The 25,269-nt window shown below is 40.3% G+C and overlaps 1 protein-coding gene and 1 long non-coding RNA gene across 3 annotated transcripts in view; one reads left to right on the top strand and one right to left on the bottom strand.

Moving 5' to 3' along the window:
* The window catches only part of LOC121478756 (programmed cell death 6 interacting protein), an 84,462-nt gene extending 76,232 nt beyond the window's left edge, over nt 1-8,230 (bottom strand). For both annotated transcript variants that reach the window (XM_041734031.1, XM_041734032.1), the window contains exon 1: nt 7,887-8,230. In XM_041734031.1, the coding sequence (XP_041589965.1) occupies nt 7,887-8,095 (209 nt within the window). In that variant the 5' untranslated portion in view covers nt 8,096-8,230. The remainder of the gene's footprint in view (nt 1-7,886) is intronic.
* A 97-nt stretch (nt 8,231-8,327) lies between these two features.
* Nucleotides 8,328-20,453, top strand: LOC121478758. The gene is made up of 2 exons (XR_005984581.1): nt 8,328-8,556; nt 20,209-20,453. It is a non-coding gene; the product is annotated as an uncharacterized LOC121478758 (long non-coding RNA).
* The last annotated feature ends 4,816 nt before the right edge of the window (nt 20,454-25,269 follow it).

The following is a 25,269-nucleotide window of genomic DNA, read 5'->3' as shown; positions in this document are numbered from 1 at the left end:
TAGTAAAAATCTAAGAAATGAAAAGAAAAGAAAGAGAAAGGAAAGGAAAGGAAAGGAAAGGAAAGGAAAGGAAAGGAAAGGAAAGGAAAGGAAAAGGTGTTATGGGAAAAAAATGCTACAAAGAACCCAAACATACCTTTAATATTTTAGAAGTAATTTTTTTTATCAATATAAAACCCTAAACTTGCTTGGGCTTGCAAGTCAGATGACCCTGAGTTTGAATCCCAACTCCACCAACTCAGAGCTGTTTTGACTATGTGCAAGTTATGAATAACCTCTCCAAACCCTTCCTAATGTGAGGTAATAGATCAGTGAATTTAAGCATGTGGCAAAAGATTATACAATACATGCTAAGTACTTAAAATAGTGTTGATGTATAGTATATGTGACATAATGATAGCTATAGATTATTATTTTGCAACTATTCAGAAGTACCTTTACACGTTCTCCAATAACTTTATAAACTTCAGTCACCTTAGAGCAAATACCCATAGCTCAATTTTTAAAAGCTCACAGGGGAAAAAAAAAACCTAGGAAATGAATTCATCCTTTTGAACATACAAAGGGCAGGTATAGAACAAACTTCCATTAGAAATTCTAGTTTTAGGGGCACCTGGGTGGCTCAGTCAGTTGAGCCTTCAACTCTTAGTTTCAGCTCAAGTCATATTCTCATGGGTGACAGGATCAAGCCCATGTTAGGCTCTCTGCTGAGAGTCTGCTTGAAAAGTCTCTCCCTCTGCCCCTCTCCTGACTTGTGTGTGTGCACAGGTTCAATCACACACGCTCTTGCTCTCTAAAATAAATAAATAAATAATCTTAAAAAAAAAAAACAAAGGAAAGAAATTCTAGTTTTGAAGTTTAAGGGGAACACGTGAAGACTGAGAACAATCAATCAATCCACACCAGCCAAAGCGATACTGCAACCTATACAGCTCTAGTCGCCACTGACTACCGAGAGAACAAGAGAATACAAAGAGCTGGACCACGTATTAGAGCTAATAGATCCTTCTGGAACCTCATTTTCACACATCTTTCGTCACCTAATTTATCACATGAAGAATCATTAATAAAGCATTTTGCAGCACAGTAGAAATAACTAGTCAGGGAGTCAAGAGGTCAGGATATTTGTCTAATTCTGCCACAAAGTCAACTGTATGGCCGTAAATCTCCTGTGTGCAAAAGATTCTCCTTTAAGGTTGCACAGAATAAAGACAGTCCTAAGAAGCTTTTTTATTTAACAAATATTAGAAGTCAGAACACAGAAAAACTAATCAGATTTTTTTAATCTTCCTTTAAATCATGTCTATTCAGGGGAGACTGGATGGCTCATTCGGTTAAGCTTCCAACTCATAGTTTCGGCTCAGGTCACCATCTCAGTATCATGAGACTAAGCCTCTAGCTGGGCTCCACGCTCAGTGAGTGTCTGTTTTGAGATTCTCTCTGTTCCCTTCTCCCTCCCCTTCTGCCCCTCTCCTAGCTCACACAAGCTTCTGTACAAGCTCAACCATGCAGACAAACTCATTCTCTCTCTCGAATTAATAAAATCTTTTAAAAAAAGAAAGAAAGAAACCATATTTATTCATCTATGAAATAAAATTACTGAGCCAAATCAAGGTCAGCCAAGTACAGATACTTTTTGAGATGAAGGGCCAACTATTACATATCTTAATTTCCTCCAAACAGTTTGAATAACAAACTTCTAGTAATGTCATTAGCACTAAAAATTATCTTAATATATTCCTCCCCAAACTAACAATCAGAATGTAAGCAACAGTTGTGAAGTAGAATGGAAAAGCAATATTTTCTTTCCTGATCTATAAAACACTAGTGCTTGAAAAAAGAATTCAGAAATTATGAAACTAGTTCCATCACCTTTACTTATCACAAATGAAAATATTACTATAACACAACAAACTAAATATTAACCCACAAGAGAATAACAAATTTAGAATTTTTACAAAACCTACATAAATGACTCTTGAGTTAAGGAAAACAAAAACTACAAACTCTTAAAAAAAATGTCAATGAAGGGATCCCTGGATGGCACAGAAGTTTGGCGCCTGCCTTTGGCCCAGGGCGCGATCCTGGAGACCCGGGATCGAATCCCACGTCGGGCTCCCGGTGCATGGAGCCTGCTTCTCCCTCTGCCTATGTCTCTGCCTCTCTCTCTCTCTCTCTCTCTCTCTCTCTCTCTCTGTGTGTGTGTGTGTGTGACTATCATAAATAAATAAAAATTTTAAAAAAAGTCAATGAAAATACTAATATCAAAACCCATGGATGTAACCAAAAGACTGAGAAAAAGCATATAGTCCTTAAAAAAAAGGTATCAGAAAAACAAAAGATGAAAAGATAATCATTCAATACAAAAAGAAAGGGGAAAAAGAAAAATGAGAAACAAACGCAGAAAACAAACCAAAAAAACATACACTAGGTTAAGGTTTGTATTTATTTATTTGAGAGAGAGGGAGGAAAGACAAGCCAGGGGAGGGGCAGAGGGACAAGCAGGGTCCCCATGGAGCAGGGAGCTGGACTCTAGGCTCCATCCCAGGACCCTGAGATCATGACCTAAATCGAAGTCAGACAGTTAACCAACTGAGCCACCCAGATGCCCCTCGATTTGTTTTGTTTTGTTTTAAAAAAAAAAAAAAAGGTAGGGCCCAAACCCTTAGCAAATTTGACCAATGGGGAAAATCACATGTAACACATGCACATTAGGAATAAGAAAAAATTACATCTACTGATTATAAAAATAAAACATTTCGCAAGCATTTCTGTATGACAAACATCATAAAAACAATTAAGAAACAAGACTTAAATATGGATATTTACAATACACATGATGGGAAAAGGATAAACAACCAGAGGGCAGCCTGGTGGTCCAGTGGTTTAGCGCCACCTTCAGCTCAGGGCGTGATCCTGGAGACCAAGGATAGAGTCCCACATCAGGCTCCCTGCATGGAGCCTGCTTCTCCCTCTGCCTGTGTCTCTGCCCCTCTCTCTCTCTCTCTCTCTCTCTCTCTCTCTCTGGGTCTCATGAATAAGTAAAATCTTAAAAAAAAAAAAAAAAAAAAAAGGATAAATAACCAGAAAATGTAAAAGCTCCTAAAAATCAGTAAGGAAAAAAAAACAAGCAACCCAGAAAATGCACAAAGAAAAAGAACAGACCATTCACATTAAAAGAAACTAAGTGACCAGTAAATATAAGATGTTCTACCTCAGAGAAATCTGGGCAATGTAGTGAATACAAGATACCATCTCTCATCCATCATTTCACAAAAAGCAATAATTTAAATTATTAACTAGCAAGTATCAGCAAAAATGTGGAGGAATAAAAAATTCACATATTCCTGCTGATGGGAATGCAAGTTGATAAAACCACTGCGGAGAGCCTGTTAACTGTCTTCCAGTTAACCAGAGATCTGAATAAACATCCTTCTCGGTTTCCTCCCAAAATTCTATTTAAAAAAGGAATAAAATATTTAAAAAATGTAAATGCACGAGGAGAGACAATGGGAAACAGCACAATAGTATACAAGAGGTTTCAGGAAATTTTCTAAAAGGTGAGAAGTGGATGAATGAAGCAGAGAGAGAAAGCAGAAAATCTGACTGCCTAGAGGGGAGGGAGCTAACAAAATATAAACCAAATCATGCCAGAGTAGCCAGAAATTAAGAAACATGAGATACTCAAGGAAAGAATCTAGCATGAGTCTGGGAAGAGAAGGTATGCTTGAAAATCTTTGAAAGACACCTTTAGTCTCCCAGCTCCACTCCTCTGAGGAAAATGTTAGGGATATCTAGCACAGCTAAGGTGGGGAGAAGCAGACAGAGAGGCTATGGTTGGAGTGCTAACTGCCTGCATCATTCTCTCTCCTCCCTCAGTAAAGAACCCCAGATTTCAGGTGGGTATATGACTGCCCTTAATAAAAATTCCTTTTTCTATCCTCCTAGGAGATGTGGACATATATGAACAGCCAATAACATATGAGTGGGGTGTTGGAGGCAGTTTCCAGGAAATATTCCAGAAACTGAGCCTTTTGCCTCCTTTCTCCCTTCTTCTTTCCTACTATCTGAAACTTGGGTATGACTACTATCTGGCCCTTGAAAATGACTCTCGGTTTACAGAACAGATAGCTGGAAGACACTCAAGCCTGATGAACTTCACAGAACCACTATACCATCCCGACAACCAGAATTACCGCCAGCTTTCTACACAAGAATACAATCGTTATTTAACTCACTGATAATTTAAGATCTAGTACTTGCAGCTAAATCCAACCCTAATACAAGTATCACACTAAACTAGGTGGTATAAGACTGCATATATGATTGCTAAAATCCCCAACCTCCATTCCCCTGGATCAAATTTCAGAAAGCTGACAACCAGGCTTTTTCATAGAAGACTGGAAGCTTTCTGAAAAAAAAAAACCTAACTGCCACAAAAGACACAGGCACTCATACCTGAAGTTTCCTTCCCAAAAAAAAAAAAAAAACAGCATGGTTTCCCTCTGATCACCCTAAAGTTTACCAAGGTTCTAATCAATTTTTAGTTAAATAAACTTTGTAAAAGATAATGTCCATTCTCAATATCATACTTACAAGTACAAATGGATATTTTAGGAAATCTTTTTTTTTTTTTTTTTTTTTTTTTTTTAGGAAATCTTAATAGATCTCTATGAGTTAGTAACAATAAAAAGACAAGTCCATCACAGGACCTCTATATTGTGCTGGGTACCAGGACTTATCAAGCTAGCTTCTATTCTTCAGAAATTAGCTCCAACCTTCTGATTCAAAAATTTTATTAAAAGCTCATTAAATTAGGAGCACCTAGGTGGTTCAGTCAATTAAGCATCCAACTCTTGATTTCAGCTCAGGTCATGATCTCAGAGTCATGGGATGAGCACTGCTCTGGGCTCCATGCTCAGCTGGTTCAATAGGAAGTCTGCTAACATTTTCTCCCTCTCCCTATCCCTCTGCCCTTTTACCAGCTTGCATGCACATGTGCTCTAATAAATAAATAAATTTTTTAAAAAATAAAATAAGTTCACCAAGTTCAAAAAATGTAAATTAACATTCAGTTTACACAATTGCCGAAACATAATTATTAAAGTTAGAGATTCAAAAAATAAAAAAATAAAAATAAAGTTAGAGATTCCAGAGACACCTGGCTGGCAAATATGCAACTCTTGATCTCAGGGTCATGAGTTTGAACTCCACGCTGGGTGTGGAGCCTACTTTAAAAAAAAATAAATAAATTCTAAAGACGCCTGGGTGGCTCAGCGGTTGAGTGTCTGCCTTCAGCCCAGGGCATGATCCTGGAGTCCTGGGATCGAGTCCCACATCGGGCTCCCTACATGGAGCCTGCTTCTCCCTCTGCCTATGTCTCTGCCTCTCTGTGTCTATGAATAAACAAATAAAATATTAAAAAATAAAATAAAATGTGAGGGTGCCTAGGTAGCTCACTGGGTTAAGCATCTGCCTTCAGCTCAGGTCATGATCCCAGGGTCCTGGAATCAAGTCCTGCATCAGGGTCCCTGCTCCTCGAGGAGTCTGCTTCCCTCTCTCTCTCTACCCCTCTCCCCTTGCTCATGCTCTCTCAAGGTTTCATTCTCTCTCTCAATTAATAAAATTTTTTAAAAATAAAAATAACAAAATTTCAAAAAATAAAGATATTCTTCTTGCTTGACCGTCTCACAACTGTTTCATTTTTATAGCATACATGCTCAAGGAAATTTTATACACACTTCCATGTTAAAATTTAACAGAATGTAGCCTATCTATTAGCTTATCCTAACACACTAGAAGGGCAAGAAATGAAAAAAATACACAGTTGTTAAATGAATGGGCTAGAAAAGGATAATACAGAGGTGACTGATGACACATGGTTTCAAAGACACTATCTCCACAACAGCCCTAGTACCTAGGAATAGTTTTCACATTTATGCCTGAGAAAAGAATAAGGATTGAACAAATGAGTGAAGATTTTAAGGTTCACAGCAAAATCCTATTGAAACCGCCATCCCTTCTTTTCTTTCAGCCTTAAAATTGTGCACCAATTGTCTCTGAAAACTCCAAGCTCCTTAAGAGTTAGGGCCAAATTTAATCTACTTAACAAGACTGTTATCACAATGTCATAGCGCCGTCATGCTTTTTAATACTACTGGTAGAAAATTCTCATTGAATACTATTTTGTCTACATAAAAATCACTTTGGAGATTTTCTTAAAAGTATGTTAGTTCTTAAAAACGGCTAAGAATTCCTAGGTTACCTTAACAAAGTGTTCAAACTAAGTACCAAACTAATGATCTTTGCCACCAAGTCATATCTTTAAAAATGACACCAAAGGGTCACAATCTCTCTGAGCAGTCTAGTCAATATACTCCTTTTGGGGAACCAGCCCTTTCCCAATCCACATTAATACCGCTCTGATCCATGTGGGATGGAAAAATTAAACCAGCAACGTGACTCAGGCAAGAGCAATTAAATTAGCCTATTTCCCCTATTTCCCATTATCATAAATGGGCACAAGCCAATCCAATCAGAGACCTCCCACGTACTTTTAAGATTTCATTTATTCATTCATGAGAGACAGAGAGAGGCAGAGACATAGGCAAAGGGAGAAGCAGGCTCCATGCAGCGAGCCCGATGCGGGACTCATCCCAGGACCCCCCGATCAGGACCTGAACAGAAGGCAGATACTCAACCGCTGAGCCACCCAGGCGTCCCCTCCCATGGACTTTTGCCAGAGATGAGAAAAGCACTGTCCTATTTAAGATCCTGAGTACTCTAGACCACTGTAATTACAGTAGAGCTGCGAGGGAGCATGTCTCCAAAACAGGGACAAAGCTCACCTATACTTAGGGAATCATCAGGGATGCAAGATGATCTCCAGTGATGTTTAAAGCTAAAGAAGCAATATTCCTAGAGTTTTCAGACACGAGAACAAACTAGTTGGGCTTCTCTTTGCATCCTAATACAGCTGTTTCCCTGTGAAACAAGCAGAACATGTTCCACATAGGAAATGAGACACACTACCAAGTAGGCAAAAGGAAGTTTTTTACAAAAAAAAAAAGTACTCTAAGAATGTCGTCGTCCTATCCTAAAAGTACCACAAACGGAACCCTCGTAAAATACAGCAGTTCGTAGGCGTCTGTTTTTGTTCAGGTAACAAATCCACTCCATGTGCACACCTGCTTGTGAGCAAACTGATTTTAAACAGCCGATCTTGAACACTCTGTCACTGAAGCCTAATTTCAAATAATTGTAGCTCCTAACCTTTGTGATCTTCCGTCATTCGCTCATGATGAATCTAAGACCGCTCATCTCAAATTAAAGGAAATGTAGTAAGTACTAGACGTTCGTTCCAGGGCCCCAAATCCCACTCCTTCAAGCAACGACTATTATTACGAAAGCTCAACCTGGCCAAGAAAGTTTTCGCGGTGATGCAAAAGTGGGGGCAGGGTGGAGTCCCGAAGACCCCAAAAAGTGAGAATTCCTTCGAGGAAGATGTGGCAAGAGAGTGCAGTCGGGGCCGACCGTGCGTCCCAGGTGGACGGTGGCCGAGCCCCAGCCGACCAGGGGCTGCGGCGCTGGGGCGTGCAGGGCCGGTAGGGGAGCGGCTTGGGGAGCCGCGGAGCGGGAAGAGGGGAGCAGGGCCCGCCGGCCGCTCCCGCTCACCGGGAAGGAATGCGGACCACACCTACGCCGGCCGGCCGGGCGGGGCGGGGCGGGGCGGGGCGGGGCGGCCCGGCTCCGGCTCCCGCTCCCGCCGCGGGGGCGAGGGCGAGGGCGAGGGTGAGGGAGGCCCCGGGCAGGCGCAGGAAGCCGCGGGGCAGCCGGCCCGGCCCGGCCCGGCCCACCTTCCCGCCGCCGGCCCGAGGCCCACCCACCTCAGGAGCGTCTCGAGCGCGCCCTCGTGCTTGTCCAGCGGGCGTCCGAGCGCGGCCCGGCGCAGCTTGCTGAGCTCCTCCGCCGCGCGGCAGTACTGGGCCTGCTCCTCGCCGCCGCTCGGGTACGTCTGCTGGATGAACTTCACCAGCGGCTTGGCCAGGTCCACCTCCGAAGTCTTCTTCAACTGTACCGAGATGAACGTCGCCATGGCGAGCACCTCGGCCGCTGTTCGGGCCGCACAGACCGCGGGGCGGTGACGAGAGGCGGGCGGGCGGGCGGACCGACTAGCCGACGGACGGGATCTCCGCCGGGGCTTTGGGTCCGGCCACTTCCGGGAGCCCCCACGCAGGCGCAGTCGGCGCGTCGCCGCGGTCACGTGAGGCAGCCGGCCCCGCAGCGTCGTCTGGGCCCCGCCCGGCGTGGGCCGCGCGGCGAGGAGCCGGCTCCTTCCGCGGGTGCTGGGCCCGTCCGAGCGCTTTGGCGCACAAGTCGCTGTTCCTCCGCTCGCACAGCTCTGAAGTAGGTGCTGCCACCTTGCAGTCTCAGGGTTATTGTGACCTACGGCAGTTCACTGAAGGGACCGCTAAGCGCAGAGACTGAGCGCGCAGTGAGTCGGCTGAGCCAGTGTCCTGCCACTGTGCAGCTCACGGTCAGGTCAGGGCGCAGGAGGTAAGGTGGACAAGGCACGGTCCGCAACGCGGGGTGCTTGGGATGTGCGATGGTAGGGTCCCATGGGAGACCCTGATTTAAACAAGAGGATTAGAGAAGGCGTCTCTGGGAAGGTTCACGTACGACCTGCGGTGTGACAGGTGCTTGGCATTAGAAGGGGAGAGTGGCGAGGCCAGGGGAGAGTGGCCTCCCAGGCCGAGTGAGCGCAAGTGCAAGGGCCCCAGGGCGCAGGCACCGCCCTTGTTCTGGGACTTGGAGCAAACCGTGGCAAAAATGTAAAGACCCTATGGGGAATGGAATGAAATAAAAATCGGAGGGGTAAGCAGGCATCCATCAATCGCAGCTTTAGAGGCCTAGTTAAAGAATTTGTATTACAGAATAAATGCAAAGGAAGCGATAAATGGAATTTAAGCAATATTGGCATGATAGAATTTATATTTTTTTATCAAAGATATTTTTATTTATTTGAGAGAGACAATTCATGAGCGAAAGAGAGCAGGAGCAGGGGGAGAGGGGGAGGGAAAGGGAAAGGAAGAAGCAGGCTCCCAGCTGAGCAGGGAGCCCGTCACAGGGCGCTCACGGGGCTCGGTCCAGGGACCCTGAGGTCATGACCTGATCCCAAAGCAGATGCTTAACCCACTGAGCCACCCAGGGGGCCCCTAGAATTTACATTTTAAAAAAAGCCACCCTGTGTATCAACCTGATATTGTACCTCTTGATGGGATGTAGTATGAAGTACATAATATCATCTATGATATATTCCAAGCAAAAATGTTTAACTTGAGTCACAGAATAGTATATGTTACAGTATTTCACTTTGTTTTTGTTTTTGTTTTTGTTTTTTAAGATTTTATTTATTTATTCATGAGAGACCCAGAGAGAGAGAGGCGCAGAGACACACAGGCAGAGGGAGAAGCAGGCTCCATGCAAGGAGCCTGATGTGGGACTCGATCCTCGGTCTCCAGGATCACACCCCGGGCTGCAGGCGGCGCTAAACCACTGCGCCACCGGGGCTGCCCCAGTATTTCACTTTGATTACAAATACAAAATATGTGTATCTGTACTACAAAAAAATCTAGAATTATACTGTAAGGTGTTAGCAGTTGTAATCTTTGGAAGTAGAAATATATTTTTTTATTTTCTTATTTTTACCTTTTTTTGTAATAGTTGAATTTTGCTACATTTTTTAATTTTTTTATTGAAGCGTAGCTTACCCACCATGTTACATTAGTTTCAGGTGTACAACATAGTGATTTACAAGTCTGCAAATTATGCTCTGCTCACCACGAGTGTAGCTACCATATGTCACCATACAATGCTATTACAATACCATTGACTATATTCCCTGTGCTGTACCCTTTGTCTCCATGACTTATTCATTCCATAACTGGAAACCTCTCCCACTTCACTTCACCCATTTTGCCCATCCCCTGACAGCCATCAGCTCTACTTATGGGTTTTGCCTATCTTTTTTATGTAAGTTTCTTACAGAGCATATGCTACTTTTGTTATAAAAGTTTATTTCACCAAATTTTTGTGTGTTTTTTTATTAATAAAAAATTCTAAGTTAAAATAGCCACTTTGGCTACTAAGTAGAGAATGTATTAAAGAAAGGCAAAGTGGAAGTAAGGAGGCAAGTCATGAGATCATGCCAGAAATCCAGGCAAGAGGTCAAGAAAGCTAACATTAGCAGGAGTGAGCTAAATTCATGTGTTTTTTGAGTTACAAACTGAAGAATTTACTGATAATCAGTATAGGAAGGTGAAGAGAATAGAGTGACCACGGATGGCTCCTGGCTTCAGTGCCTGAATTTCTGAGTGGTCAGTAGAATCATTTACTAATACAAGGAAAACTGATCATCCGCTGATGGGGGCAGGTGATGGGGAGTGTTTGTACCTAGCCATTCAAATGGAGTCAATAAATTCACAATTGGGCTTATGAGATTAGAGCTTCAGAGAGAGGTCCTGTTTTGGAATCAGCAGTCAGCCTACAAATTATTTTTAAATCCCTGGGACTATAAAGGAACACAGAGAGATAGAAATAGGTCAGAAGCTACCAATTAGGAAAAATAGGATCAGAGTAGGTATATTTTTAAGGCAGAATATGATGGAGTATCTTATAGGTTGGTTGACAAAAATGATGCACTGGAGAGAGAATGAAGAATCAGAAGAGCCTAAGGCGCAAAGCACATGAAAGGAGGAGAAGAAAGGGTAACCATAACTGGGAGGGTAGGAGAGAGGGATTAACTGTCAGAAAGATGTGGGATAAATCATTTGTTGAGGCAGATGGGGAATGAACATAGATGTGGTTAACTGTATGGCATCGGTAAAAGGAAGATTAAAGTGATCCTCTGATGGAATTTATTTTTTTTTTCTCTGATGGAATTTAAAATAAAATCCAAACCCTACTATAGTGTGATCTGTTTCTTCATTATCTTTTTAGTTTCATATTTTGTCACTTGTTCCTCATTTATTACTGCCCAGTCACATTGGTCTTATTTCAGTTCTCAAATTCACTAAGATCTTTCTTTCCAAATATGACAATACTTCCCCCCCTCACTTTCTTCATATACATACGTTGAAATGTCTCCTCTCCATCATACCATTTAGATTCCCCCTTTGTTAATGTCTAATTCAGCCATTGTTTATTTCCTTCAAAACATTTATCCGAACTAGCAAATATTTTTGTTGTTGTTGATTGAATTTTTGTCTGACTTCCCCACTAGAATGTAAGCAAATTGTGTTTTCTTTTTAATACTGTTGTACCCAGCACTTGGCATGTGGTAGGCACTCAGTAAATATTTTTTAAATCAGTTTCACTGCTTTAAAAAAAATTCAGATTTCTACTATCAAAGTAACAACGCCTTTCTCAGTAATATACCCTCATTAATTTGGCATAAGCCAGGGACGCCTGGGTAGCTCAGTAGTTGAGTGTCTGTGTGATCCCGGGGTCCTGGGATAGAGTCCCTCATCGGGCTCCCTGCAGAGAGCCTGCTTCTCTCTCTGCCTGTGTCTCTGCTGCTGTGTCGCTCATGAATAAATAAATAAATAAATATTTGAGAAGAATTTGGCATACACCAGTGTTGTTAATTAGGCAATAATCATTAATTAGGCAGTAGGCCAGTGGCCAAAGAAGGACGGTATATTAGGATAAGATACCTTTGTGTTCTGATAATAAACAATTTCAAAATCTTAGTATCCTAACAAAATACACATTTGTCTCTTATGCACACAAAGTCCTATATAAGACAGCTAATTATCTCAACATGAGATGCCACTTTCAACGGGGAAGAAGAAATCTATGGCATCATGCAGCAGCTATTCAATGCCTCAGCCCTCACTTCCACTCAGATCTAACTGGCTAGAACCTCTCACATGGTCCCATCAAACTGCAGTGGGACTGGGAAAGGTAGTCTTCTCCATGCCCATGAAGGAGGGGGAGACTGGATATTAAGGAGCAACAGTGATCCATTCCAAGAATGAGTTTCACTTGCTTCCAAACTTAATGGTAACATTGATTTTCCATCTGTGTAGTGAAACTCCATAAAATGCATGCATAAAGTATAGTAGTCTCAGTGTAATGTTTGGGGAGGAAGGATATTAAATCAGTAGATTTTCCTCCCTGATAATCTGTAGTTCCGGTAAGCCCATCATTATCCCCACTGATTGAACCAATGGAAGTAATCGCCTCTTTAGAAGGATAGAACCCCACTGAAAACAGGTAAGTTTCAAAACAGAGTTTTTGAAGTCCATATTGAGACAATAGCCTGAAATTAAGCACTTATGATTTCTAGAGGAGTTAAGCATTGCTGATGTTGTTTAAGATTTATTCATTTATTTGAGAGAGTGACAGAGAAGGGGGAAGGGCAGAAGGAGAGAAGCAGACTCCCTGCTGGGCTCAAACCTAGGAACCTGAGATGATGACCTGAGCTGAAATCAAGAATGGGACACTTAACCAATGGGCCACCCAGGGGCCCCTGGCATCAAGATTTGTTGAGGAAAAAGAGGCTTATAGTAGCCAAGCCCAGAAGGAGGCCACAAAAAAGAGCTTTTTAAAGGAATAAGAGAGTAAATAGGTTTGATGGAAGGAAAGTTCCCACAATGTAAGAAAGAGAAGGCCTTTGGGTGCTGAGAGGAAGGGTCTGAAAGAGAGTGAAGGGCAGAGGGTTAATGCGGTGTCCCCACTTCCTTACTCCACACTCTAGAGTGTTGGGTAGCCAGGGGACAGGGGACGGCCTCAGGGGAGGAGATGAGTAGAAACAAAGAGACAATGAAATCAAGAACAGCAAGAATGGTACCCCTGTGTCACCTGTAGAGACACATCCTGTGTAAGGAACGGAAAGCAGGGAATGGTGCTGGGCAGAGGCACTGGGTTTTTTGCAGTATGTAATAAAGAACTATTTGTCTCTTAAATCTATTTGCATATTTAACTTCTAAAAAAATTTTAAAATGTATGCAAAAAAAAGTCATTTTTTCCACATACAGGAGTGTAAATTTTGTCTACATAGCACCAAAATTTTTTAGTTTAAATTCAATTAATTGGGACGCCTGCGTGGCTCAGCAGTTAGGCATCTGCCTTTGGCCCAGGGTGTGATCCCAGGATCCAGGATCGAGTCCTGTCCCCATCAGGCTCCTTGCGGGGAGGCTGCTTCTCCCTCAGCCTGTGTCTCTGCCTCCCTCTCTCTCTGTGTGTGTCTCTCATGAATAAATAAATAAAATCTTAAAAAAAAATGAATTCAATTAATTAACGTACAGTGTATTATTAGTTTCAGAGATAGAGTTCAGTGATTCATGAGTCTTATATAATACCCAGTCTCATTACATCACTTGCCTTCCTTAATGCCCCTCACCGACTTACTCCAACCCCCTATTCCCAAGCCCTCCATCGATCCTCAGTTTGTTTCCCATGATTAGGATTCTCTTATGGTTTGTCTACTGCCCTGATTTCTTGTTCTATTTTTCCCTCCCTCCCCCTATGATCCACTGTTTTGTTTCTTAAATTCTACATATGAGTGAGATCATTTAATACTTTTCTTTCTCTGATTTATTTTGCTTAACATAATAACCTCTAGTTCCATCCATGTCATTGCAAATGGCAAGATTTCATTTTTTGATTGCTAAATAATATTCCATTGTGTATATATACTATATCTTCTTTGCCCATCTGTCAGTGGACATCTGGGCTCTTTCCATAATTGGCTACTGTGGACATTGCTGCTATAGACTTTGGGGTTCAGGTGCCCCTTTGAATCACTACATTTCTATCTTTGGGGTAAATACCCAGTAGTGCAATTGCTGGGTCAGGGTACCTCTATTTTCACTTTTTGAGGAACTTCTATACTGTTTTCCAGAGTAGCTGCACCAGCTTACCTTCCTACCAACAGTGTAAGAGGGTTCCCATTTCTCTGCATCCTTGCCAACATCTGTGGTTTCCTGACTTGTTAATTTTAGCCTTTCTGACATTTAAGGTGGTGTTTCATTGTGGTTTCAATTTGTATTTCCCTGATACTGAGTGATGTTGAGCATCTTTTCATGTGTCTGTTTGTATATCTTCTATCTATTTGTATATCTTCTTTGGAGAAATGTCTGTTCATATCTTCTGCCCATTTTTTGATTGGATTTTTGTTCTTTGGGTGTTGTGTTTGATAAGCTCTTTATAGATTTTAGATATTAGCCCTTTATCTGATAAGACATTTGCAAATATCTTCTCCCATTCTGTTGGTTGTCTTTTGGCTTTGTTGACTGTTTCCTTTGCTGTGCAAAAACTTTTTATATTGATGAGGTCACAATAGTTCATTTTTGCCTTTGTTTCTCTTGCCTTTGGAGACATGTCTAGCAAAAAAGTTGCTGCAGCTGAGGTCACAAAAGTTGCTGCCTATGTTCTCCTCTAGGATTTTGATGGATTCCTGTCATACATATAGGTCTTTCATCCATTTTGAGTCAATTTTTGTGTGTGGTGTAAGAGAATGGTCCAGTTACATTCTTTTGCATGTGGCTGCCAATTTTCCCAACACCATCTGTTGAAGAGACTTTTTTCATTACATATTCTTTCCTGCTTTGTCGAAGATGAATTGACCATAGAGTTGAAGGTCCATATCTGGGTTCTCTATTCTGTTCCATTGGTCTGTGTTGTCTACTTTTGTGCCAGTACCATACTGTCTTGATGATTACAGCTTTGTATTAGAGCTTGAAGTTCGGAATTGTGATGCCACCAGCTTTTTTCTTTTCTTTTTTAAGATTTTATTCACTTATTCATGAGAGAGACAGAGACAGAGAGAGGCAGAGACACAGGCAGAGGGAGAAGCAGGCTCCATGCTGGGAGCTCAATATGAAACTCGATCTCGGGACTCCAGGACCATGTCCTGAGCTGAAGGCAGACGCTTAACCAGTGAGCCCCCCAGGCATCCCTGCTTTTCTTTTTCAACATTCCTTTGGTTATTCGGGGTCTTTTTGGTTCCATACAAATTTTAAGATTATCTGCTCCAGCTCTGTGAAAAAAGTTGATGGTATTTTGATAGGGATTGCATTGAATATGTAGATTGCTCTAGGGAGCATAGATATTTTAACAATATTTTTCTCCCAATCCATGACCATGGAACATTTTTCCATTTATTTGTGTCTTCCTCAATTTCTTTCATGAGTGTTCTATAGTTTTCAGAGTACAGATCCTTTGCCTCTTTGGTTAGGTTTTAAATTTTTCTTTAATTTTATTTATTTATTCATGAGAGACAGAGAGAGAGAGAGAGAGAGAGAGAGAGAGAGAGAGAGAGGAGAGGGAGAAGCAGGCTCCATGCAGGGAGCCTGATGTGGGACTCCATCCCAGGTCTCCAGGATCAGGCTCTGGGCCGAAGGCAGGCGCTAAACTGCTGAGCCACCTGGGCTGCCCTGGTTAGGTTTTTTCCTAGGTATTCTATGGGTTCTGGTACAATTGTAAATGGAATCGACTTCTTAATTTCCCTTTCTTCTATCTCTTTGTTATGGCACCAAGATTTTTAAAAATAAGTAGGGACACCATTAAGTCTTTTATCTAGAATGACTCCCTAGGTAAACCTGCTCTCATCCTATATACTACTGCTCATATTTCCATCAGTTGCCACTTCTCTAATACCATTCACATTGAAATAACTACTGCTCCTTTCCACCAGAGTGTCTCCTAGATGACAGTCATTTCACTTCAGTAAGATAACTTCTAAGAATAAAGTATCCAAATTATTTTTTAAATGCTTTATGGAATAGAAATAAACATTTCTGGAGAGCTGAAAATTATCTGGTGGGCATCTGAACACTGAGAGCATGTTTCAAGACTCCTATTTTCACTAAAATCCAATATTTATTTAAGTATTTCAAGTTGAAAAAGGAGCACGCCCACCCTTTCACCCTGACTTTTGTTGTTAATTTGCTTTTACAGCTATATAAGAATATGTCTTTAGTCTGTTTCCTGAAACATACATTAGCTCTGTTTCAGATTCAGGGAGCAGTTACTAAGTGTTATTAGTGTCTCTTCATATTAAACATACTTGTGTTTCTTCATAAGAAAATTATGTATATACACAGAGTATGTGTAATTTCAGTTATCTTTGGTTACTTAATATTTATGATCTTGTACTAAAAAACGAACCCTGTAAGCCTTGTGGTACAAAGCATCGATAACATTAGGATGACCATACTAAGTTATTCAGCAAATATCTCTGAATTCCACTGTATGCCAAGCAAAATTTAAATCAAGAGAATTCTGTAACCAACCTATTAATCTATTGTATATATTGTATATATGTACAGAGGTCTTGATTCTATCCTCACAGAGGATAGTTTGGGAGATAATTCATAGGGAGAGGTCTAGGAGTTAAGGAAAGCCCTAAAACAGCAGATGTGCAACAGACCTACCGAGTAGCCAGGGATGAAGGGCTCCAGAAGGAAGCTCCCCAAGAGAAAAAAAGAAAAATAGATGAGATTAGATACACTACCTGATATGATAGAGGTTTCAAGAAAAAATATATTATCAGGAAGAAGGAAAGAATTGACAGTGATACTCTAAGAAAAAAGACTGAGCAAGTAAAGATATAAATCATAGCACATAGTCTAGTATGCGATTAACAAAATTTGCAGTCTTAATAAATACTAATTGTTTAAAGGTTTTATTTTTAAGTAATCTCTACCCCCAACTTGAATTTACAACTCTGAGATCAAAAGTCACATGCTCTACTGACTGAACCATCCAGGTGCCTATAAACACTGATATTTTTAAGGTTATGTCCATGAGTTTTCTTCCTGAAAAAATTACTATTTTGTCTTTGTAATTAATTTGTTGTAATATACTGGGAAACTGTACAAATATATTGTTCCTCATTACAAATTTTTCCACTGTTTTTTTCATGCTTTGATGATTCTTGCCTGGACCTCTTATTTCTATGATGGTTGCAAAATGGAAACTTTCTTATCCATCATTCCTCCTATATTTATTAGTTGGCATTATTTAACAAGGAAGAATTTTCCTTTTTCTCCCATTTATTTATTCATTCAGTTATATATTTGTTTATATCATCATGGACTCATGGATTTTTATTTTTTCAGTAGATCATAATCTTTTCCTATCATGATGTATTTTGATACTCTATTTCATCTAAGATTTGACCAATGGAAGCACCTTCAGTCTGGCTCCTGTGTTCTTTTACCCCCAATAAGTGAATTTAAAATTTCAGGGGTGCTTGGGTGGCTCCGCAGGTTGAGTGCCCAGTCTTGGTTTGGCTCAGGTCATGATTTCAGGGTCGTGGGATCTAGCCCTGTGTGGGGCTCAGCAGAGAGTCTGCTTCTCTCCCTTCTCTCTCTCTCTTTCCCTCTGCCCCTCCCCCTGCCTGCACACACTTTTTCTCTCAAATAACTAAATCTTTAAAAAGTGAAAAAAATAAAATTTCAAACACAGTATAGAATTTTAAAGGGAACATCTCCATATCCACCACCTAGATTCTAATATTAACATTTTATTACCACATGTATCTATCTTTATCACACATCTACCTAATCTTCCCTCTATCCATCTATCCATTAATCTATCTTACTTTTTGGATATATTTCATGGTACATTGAAAACATCAGAAAGGAAAAGTAGAATAAGTAATTTGATAAATAGGTGATGAGAATCAAAAGATATTTAAATGATATCATCAAATGTCATTTAAAGCTGACAAATCATGGGTAGCTATGAATAGCTAAAGGATTTAAAAGGAATATTGCTCAGGGATGATCCAAAGAAGATGCATTTGGAAGCAACGTAGGTGGATTAAAACTAATAATGTGTAATACCTCATTATGAGAGATGTTGCCTTACAAATTATAGGGCAGACAAAAAAATATATTTTACTGTGTTGTTAGGCTGTAGTCTGTCAAAATTAGTATTTGTCTTACTGTTAATGATTCAACAGTAACATGCAGCACCTGTAAGAGAACAAAGTGACTCATCTATCTACTTTTTGTGGCCTGGGTAGTCAAAGTTCCCTACTCAAACTTGGACTATGAGTGGACTTCAGTGCTTTAACCCATCACAGTCTCCCCAGGATATTGGTCTAGTGGTTCTCAGTGAGAGGTAATTCTGTCTCCCAGAGGACATGTTGCAATATCTGGGGATATTTTTGGTTTTCACAATTTGAGGGGGCGGAGAATGATGGGGGAGGGATGCTACTGGCATCTAGTCGGTAGAAGCCAGTGATGCTACTTACAATTCACAATGCAGTGCCCCACAACAAAAACTTATCCAGCCCAAAACATCAGCAGTAACAAGAGAGATTCACTCTTGAGAAATATACTGTTCAGAACAGGCTCCAAATTTTGAGGAATATACTGCTAGGAGTATAGTCCAGTCCATTCGAAGGAGTGGGTTGTTCCAAAGAATGAATGAAGACTTTGAGGCATGAGAAAGAAGCATTGTTTAAAGAGACTGGTGGAAAAAATAAAATAAATGAAAAAAATAAAGAGACTGGTGGCTAAGAAAAGGGGAGAAAAATCAGGACGTGGAGTATAACAATGAGGGTTGAATTTCATCAGGACTTTTCCATTAAACTAAGGAGAAAGTGGGGTGCCTGGGTGGCTCAGTGGTTGAGCATCTGCCTTTGGCTCAGGGCATGATTCTGGGATTGAGTCCCACATCGGGCTCCCTGCATGGAGCCTGCTTCTCCTTCTGCCTGTGTCTCTGCCTCTCTCTGTGTCTCTTGTGAATAAAAAAATGAAAATATTTTTTCAAATAAAATAAATTCAAAAACTTAGGAGAAAGGCATTGTCATGTTTGTTGTATTGTTGCCCCAATTCTTACTAAATGGAGAATGAAGGAGCAAAGAACTGGCCCCTCATTCACACCTCTGCTGACCCCAGGAAGAAGGAGCTACATCCTGTCTTAGTGACTGTGTCTAGGAGTTCCAGGTGGTGACCAGCAGCAACATGACAAGTGTTCCCATGGAAATGAGAGCACCAAAGAGGAATACATGTGCAAGGGCAGGGTACGAAGTACAACTAAAGGGTTTAAGATAAGTTGCTTTATCTGGTAAATGTCAAGGTCCTCCTACCTCCCATATACCTTCATTTATTCATCCTCTTTAAGTATTCTAATCTTCACCTGTTTGTCCTCACTTCTCTCTCTGTCCTTTATTTTAAGCTTTAAGGAATAAAGATGTGGCTTGAGCCTTAGATCATTAGTGTAATCCCATCCTCAAGCCCCAGTAATTCAGGGGGGAAAAAAAAAGACCCAACTCTGGCTTTTGAGAGATAAAAAAGGTTTGCCAGAGGTCTCAGAGAAAGAAACATCTTTTTGTTCTTTTAGGAGAATTTGTGAATATGACCTTCCTTACTTTAGATCTGATGCAGAAACATTTCTCTGTATGTCAGAGTTCTTGCTTTTGCACAATAGAAATGAACTGTGAATAGTGTAAACAGAAAATAAATGTATTGACGGATATCAGGGAGTTCACAGAATTTCTGAAAAGGCCAGAAAATCAGGCTTCAGGGCCATACAGCAGAATATATCCTATTGCATAATTGCTCTAGGGAAAATATCACTGCTGGCCCACTGAGCACAAATACTCCACAGGCAAAGGGTGCTGGGCCCAGGGGTCTTCTGTCTGAACCTCTACAACTGTAGCCTCTGGAGATAGTACCTTGCCATAAGGCTTCTGCATGGTTCTTGTACCTTCGTGTCCCCAAGTTCCATCTGAATGCCCAGAAAGGGCACTGACCATGCAGCAAGCTGTAAAACAGAATTTCTAGATTCCATATTAGTGAATTAAAGACTCATACAACAGAGAACTCCCTATAGGAAGGGTTTTTAAAGTTGTTCTTTGGCATAAAGAATGCACATGTCAGCTATGCCTTGGGAGTTTTTACTATCTTGCAACCTTGATGGGGTATTAGGCTTTGGATGAAACTGACATGCAGAGAGTCAAGGATGGAAAGCTATAAAGAAACTAATGGTATCACTGAGATGTTGAATCAAACCAGAGCTAAAGCCCACCCTGTCTGTGGGAGGGAGGTCCACCACCCTATTGTTATTTGAACCTGTTTGAGTTGGATTTCTATTACTTACAAATGAATTCATCTTGAATTATATATAAACAAAAAATGATTGTAAAACACTGATAAATTTTTAACAATGGAATTTTTTTTTTTTTAGATTTTATTTATTCATGAGAGAGAGAGAGGTGCAGAGACACAGCCAGAGGGAGAAGCATGCTCCATGCAGGCAGCCTGATGTGGGACTTGATCCCGGATTCCGGGATCATGCCCTAAGCCAAAGGCAGACGCTCAACCACTGAGCCACCCAAGGATCCCTAACAATGAAATTATTGATTATAAATTATGTACATTTTAAATATGTATTATATTACTAAATTACCTTCCAAAATTTTTCTCTGTTTCCATTAGCAGTTTGTGAGAGTTTCTTCACACCTCACCCTCATACTAATTTTAATTTTTAGTTAATTTTTTATTTTTTACTTATTGCTTTTTAATATCTTTTACTTTAAAAAATTATATTTTTGATTTTTGATTTTTGATTTTAATATTTATTTTTAATATTTTATTTTTAATATTTATTAACCTGTTAGATGAAGAGTAGCATTCACTATGTTTTTAATCTTCATGTTCAATAACTTGAATATAAATAAAATAAGAACTCTTTTGTTAAGACTTATTTATTTAAAAAAAAAAAAGATTTATTTATTTGAGAGAGAGAATCTCTAGCAGATGCCTCGCTGAGTGTGGAGTCTGATGTGGGGCTCAATCCCATGGCCCATGAGATCATGACTTGAGCCAAAATCAAGAGTCAGACACTTAACCAACTGAATTACCCAGGCATCCCTAACAACTATTTTTAAGTGTTAGTTGTTTGTATTGTTTCCGTAGCTGCTTATTTTATCCTTTCACCCTTTTCCTATTGGATTGTTCATTTCTTGCCTTACTGACTTATAAGTGCTCTTTGTTTATGAAAAAAATATTCTTTTGTCATATATTTTATATCACCATTTTGTCACTTGTTTTTTTGTATGTATCTATTTTTAACATTCACTTTAAACAGTTGTGTCTGTGCCCAAACTGCCTGGAATGTACCTGATTTCAAAAGATAAGCAGGGTTGGGTCTGGCTAATACTTGGAGAGGAGACTACCTGGGAATATTTGTTATTCTAAGCATATATAATATACAAACATATAAATTATAGGTTCCAACATATATATATTTAGCAAGTATACATGATACATTGTATGCACTGTATGTTTGTGTCCTTCCATGGTAGGCTCAGGAAGAGAATCCAAAGGATCCAATGATCCAAAGGATCAACCTTGCTTTAAGAATGAAAGATGGACAATTTAATAAAGTTTAAAAATACAAAATATAAAAAATTCAACCTCATTCCTACACACTGACAATAAACTTTTGGAGCAAAATTAAGAAAACAATCTCATTTATAATAGTATCAAAAATAGTAAAATACTTTGGCATAAATTTAACCAAGAAAATGAAAGATCTATACGCTCAAAACTATTAAACACTGGTGAAAGAAACTGAAGAAGACACAAAAATGCAAAGCTAGCCTGTGTTCATGGATTGGAAGAGTTATATTGTTAAAATGTCCATACTATGCAGAGCCGTCTATAGATTTAATGCAATCCCTATTAAAATTCTAATGGCATTTTTTACAGAAATAGAAAAACAACTCTAAAATTCTTATGAAATTACAAAAGACCCCAAATAGCCCCAAAAATCTGGAGAAAGGACAAAACTGGAGGCATACTCTTTCTGATTTCAAGCTATATTACAGAGTTATAATAATCAAACCAGTGTGGTATTGGCATAAAAACAGATACATAGATTGATGGAATAGGATAGAGAGCCCAGAAATAAATCCATGCATATTTGGTCAATTAGTTTTTGGCAAAGGAGCCAAGAATATACAATAGGGAAATGATAGGGAAAGTCCCTTCAGTAAATTGTATTGCAACAATTGTATATCCAACTGCAAAAGAATGAAACTGGACTCCAATCTTACACTATACCCAAACATCAATTCAAAATGGCTTAAAAACTTGAATTTAAGAAGAACTCTTAGAAGAAAACATAAGAGATAATCTCCTTGACATTAGTCTTGGCAATGAGTTTTTGGGCTTGACATCAAGAGCAAAAACAACAAGAAGAAAAATAAAGAAGTGGGACTACATCAAATTAAAAAGCACAGCAAAAAGGAAAGAAAGAACGAACCATCAACAAAACAGAAAAACAACCCATGGAATGGGAGAAAATATTTATAAACCATATGTCAGGGCAGCCCTGGTAGCTCAGCAGTTTAGCGCCGCCTTCAGCCCGGGACCTGATCCTGGAGACCCAGGATCGAGTCCCACATCGGGCTCCCTGCATGGAGCCTGCTTCTCCCTCTGCCTGTGTCTCTGCCTCTGTCTCTCTGTGTCTCTCATGCATAAATAAATAAAATCTTAAAAAAAAACTGCAATGAAAAAAAAAAACTGCAATGAGCTATCACCTCACACCCGTTAGAACACGTGTCTTATCAAAAAGACAAGAAATATGAAGCACTAGCAAGGATGTGGAGAAAAGGGAACCCTTGCACATTTGGTGGGAATGTAAACTGGTACAGCCATTCTGAAAAAGAAAATGAAGTTTTGTCAAGAAATTAAAAATAAAACTACCATATGATCTAACAATCCTACTTTTGGGTACATATCCAAGGTAACAAAGTAATTATCTCAAAGAGGTATCTGTACCCCAGTGTTCATTGTAGCCCTAGTCACAATAGCCATGTTTTGGAAACAACCCAAGTGTCTGCTGACAGAAAATACACAATTTTATGTGTATCTAAGTCCAGACATAAAAGGAAGCTAACCCTGTCATCTGCAACAACAGGAATGAACATGGAGGGCATTGTGCTAAGTGAAATAAGCCAGACAGAGGAAGATGAATACAGTGTTGTACCATTTACATGTGGACTCAGAGGGGGAAAAATTAAAATCAAACTCACAGAAACATGGTAGGATAGTCGTTGCCAGAGGCTGGGGACAGGAAATAAGGGAGGGTTGGTAAATGGCATAAACTTTCAGTCATAAGATGAACAATAGAGGATCTAATGAAAGCATTGAAATCTGCTAAAGAGAAATTAAGGTTCTCACACACAAAGGTGAAGGAAGGTGGGAATACTTTCACAATGTATATCAAAATATCACATTGCACAATTTAAAGAGATCGCAACTTTGTCACTTATACCTCCATAAAGTCCAAGGGATAAAAAATAAAAGCAAGTTGGAAACGAAGTAATGAAAGAAAACTGCTCTAGTTCTGAGACCCAGTGTCTTCTATCTCTGCCCCACAAGGTGTCACTGTTGAAACATAGAAGGGCTATGTCAAGACCACTCCCAAGCTAGAGCTATTACTGAAACCAGTACTCTGATTTTTTGTTTTTAAGATTTTAATTATTTATTCATGAGAAATACCGAGAGAGAGGCAGAGACATAGGCAGAGGGAGAAGCAGGCTCCATGCAGGGAGCCTGATACAGGACTTGATCCCAGGACCCTAGGATCATTAACTGAGCCGAAGGCAGACACTCAACCACTGAACTACCCAGGCATCCTAATATTCTCGGGACAATCCTGATCACCTATCTATGGTGACAACACAGCTGAAGTAGAGTAAATACCACACATCCTAGTGGCTATGATTCCTTAGTCAGCTATAGAATTGGATTATTGAAACCAACTGAGGAAACACGACATTGAGTTTCCACACTTAGGTGGTTCCCCAATATCAAAAAAGAGAGTGGAGCCTACAAGCCTCTCATGACAGAAGGAAAACATGTTCCTAAGGATATGTTGGTGGAAGGGAACCAAAATACCTTTATTACTGTTACACCTGTGCCTACACCTCTGGTATAATCTCTGACCATGGCCTTGATACTTCCTCAACCAGTTATACCTAAGTTGGAAAACTGGTCCAGGAAAGTACACCCTCCACCAGCCTCACACTAATCTATTGCAGTCAAAGGAAAACCAAGGAACTCAGACAATGAAGCATATAAAACTAAAATAGACAATGGGTGTGACAGTAGGAGGAAAAAACACCATTCGAGGTTAAAGAAAATAAAGGAACCAAAGATGTATTTCACATTGGACTTTTGAAAGTTAATGTAGTAAATGTAAATTATACATTGGAAAACTGAACACTGAACACAAGAAAAGAGCATTTTGAACTAATAAAGTCAAAATAATTTTGCAGGAATTGAAAGAAAAAAAACACGCATTCCCTAAAATAATGATAAACCATGGATTCTGATGTTTTGGCAAAGGAATGCATGCTTGATAGTGCTATGTAAGCCTGTATCCTGGAAGCTCTACTTGGAAAAGTAATTGTCAAGGGATTGCACTGACTTCTGGTGAGTTGGTGATTGCACATGGTCCCATGTTGAAGAGCCTCCTTTTTCATGCTGACAATGATAATATTAGGAATATGACTGCTTATACTGGTGATTAACATATGGTGTAAAAGAATGTGCATCAAAGGAGAAACAGTCACAAAATATGATTGTGTTTGATTAAGATTGCAAGTGATATAGATTCAGAGGGTGAGGGATGCCTGGGTGGCTCAGCAGTTGAATGCCTGCCAGAGGAGTCTAGTCAGCAAGTACAAATCAGCCATTGCAAGCTTCCAGATTCCCCCCACCTCTGCCTCCAGGGAGTATACGCAGGTTCATGTAGATTAGCGGTTGGAAACAGGCAGATGGCATGCACCCCACCTGCCCAGCCCTGTGAACAGACTCGCAGGCTTCGCCTTGTACCAGGTCCCTGACACATTCACCTGCCCAGATGGCGCGTGTGCACTTTGACAGCCCACCAAGGGCACCTGAACGGCCTCAGGGGGGAAGGGAAACCATACCAGGAAACCGTTTCTGAGCTACATTGAAAATGGAGACAGTGGGCATTTGGGTGAGCATCTGCCTTTGGCCCAGGGCATGATCCTGGAGTCCCAGGATCGAGTCCTTCATTGGGCTCCCTGCATGGAGCCTGCTTCTGTCTGTGTCTCTGCCTCTCTCTTTGTGTTTCTTGTGAGTAAATAAATAAAATCTTAAAAAAAAAAAAAAATGGAGATAGAAAGTCACCAATAAGACTGACTACCTGACGGGTTCTGGGCTTCTCCAGCAATCAGACCTCCTCAGTTTCTCTTTTTGGAGGGGAGCC

Source organism: Vulpes lagopus, chromosome 19 (genome assembly GCF_018345385.1).
Source record: "Vulpes lagopus strain Blue_001 chromosome 19, ASM1834538v1, whole genome shotgun sequence".
Classification (NCBI taxonomy): Eukaryota; Metazoa; Chordata; class Mammalia; order Carnivora; family Canidae; genus Vulpes; species Vulpes lagopus.
Note: the sequence above shows the minus strand (reverse complement) of the source record. Positions and strands in the feature narration are given on the sequence as shown.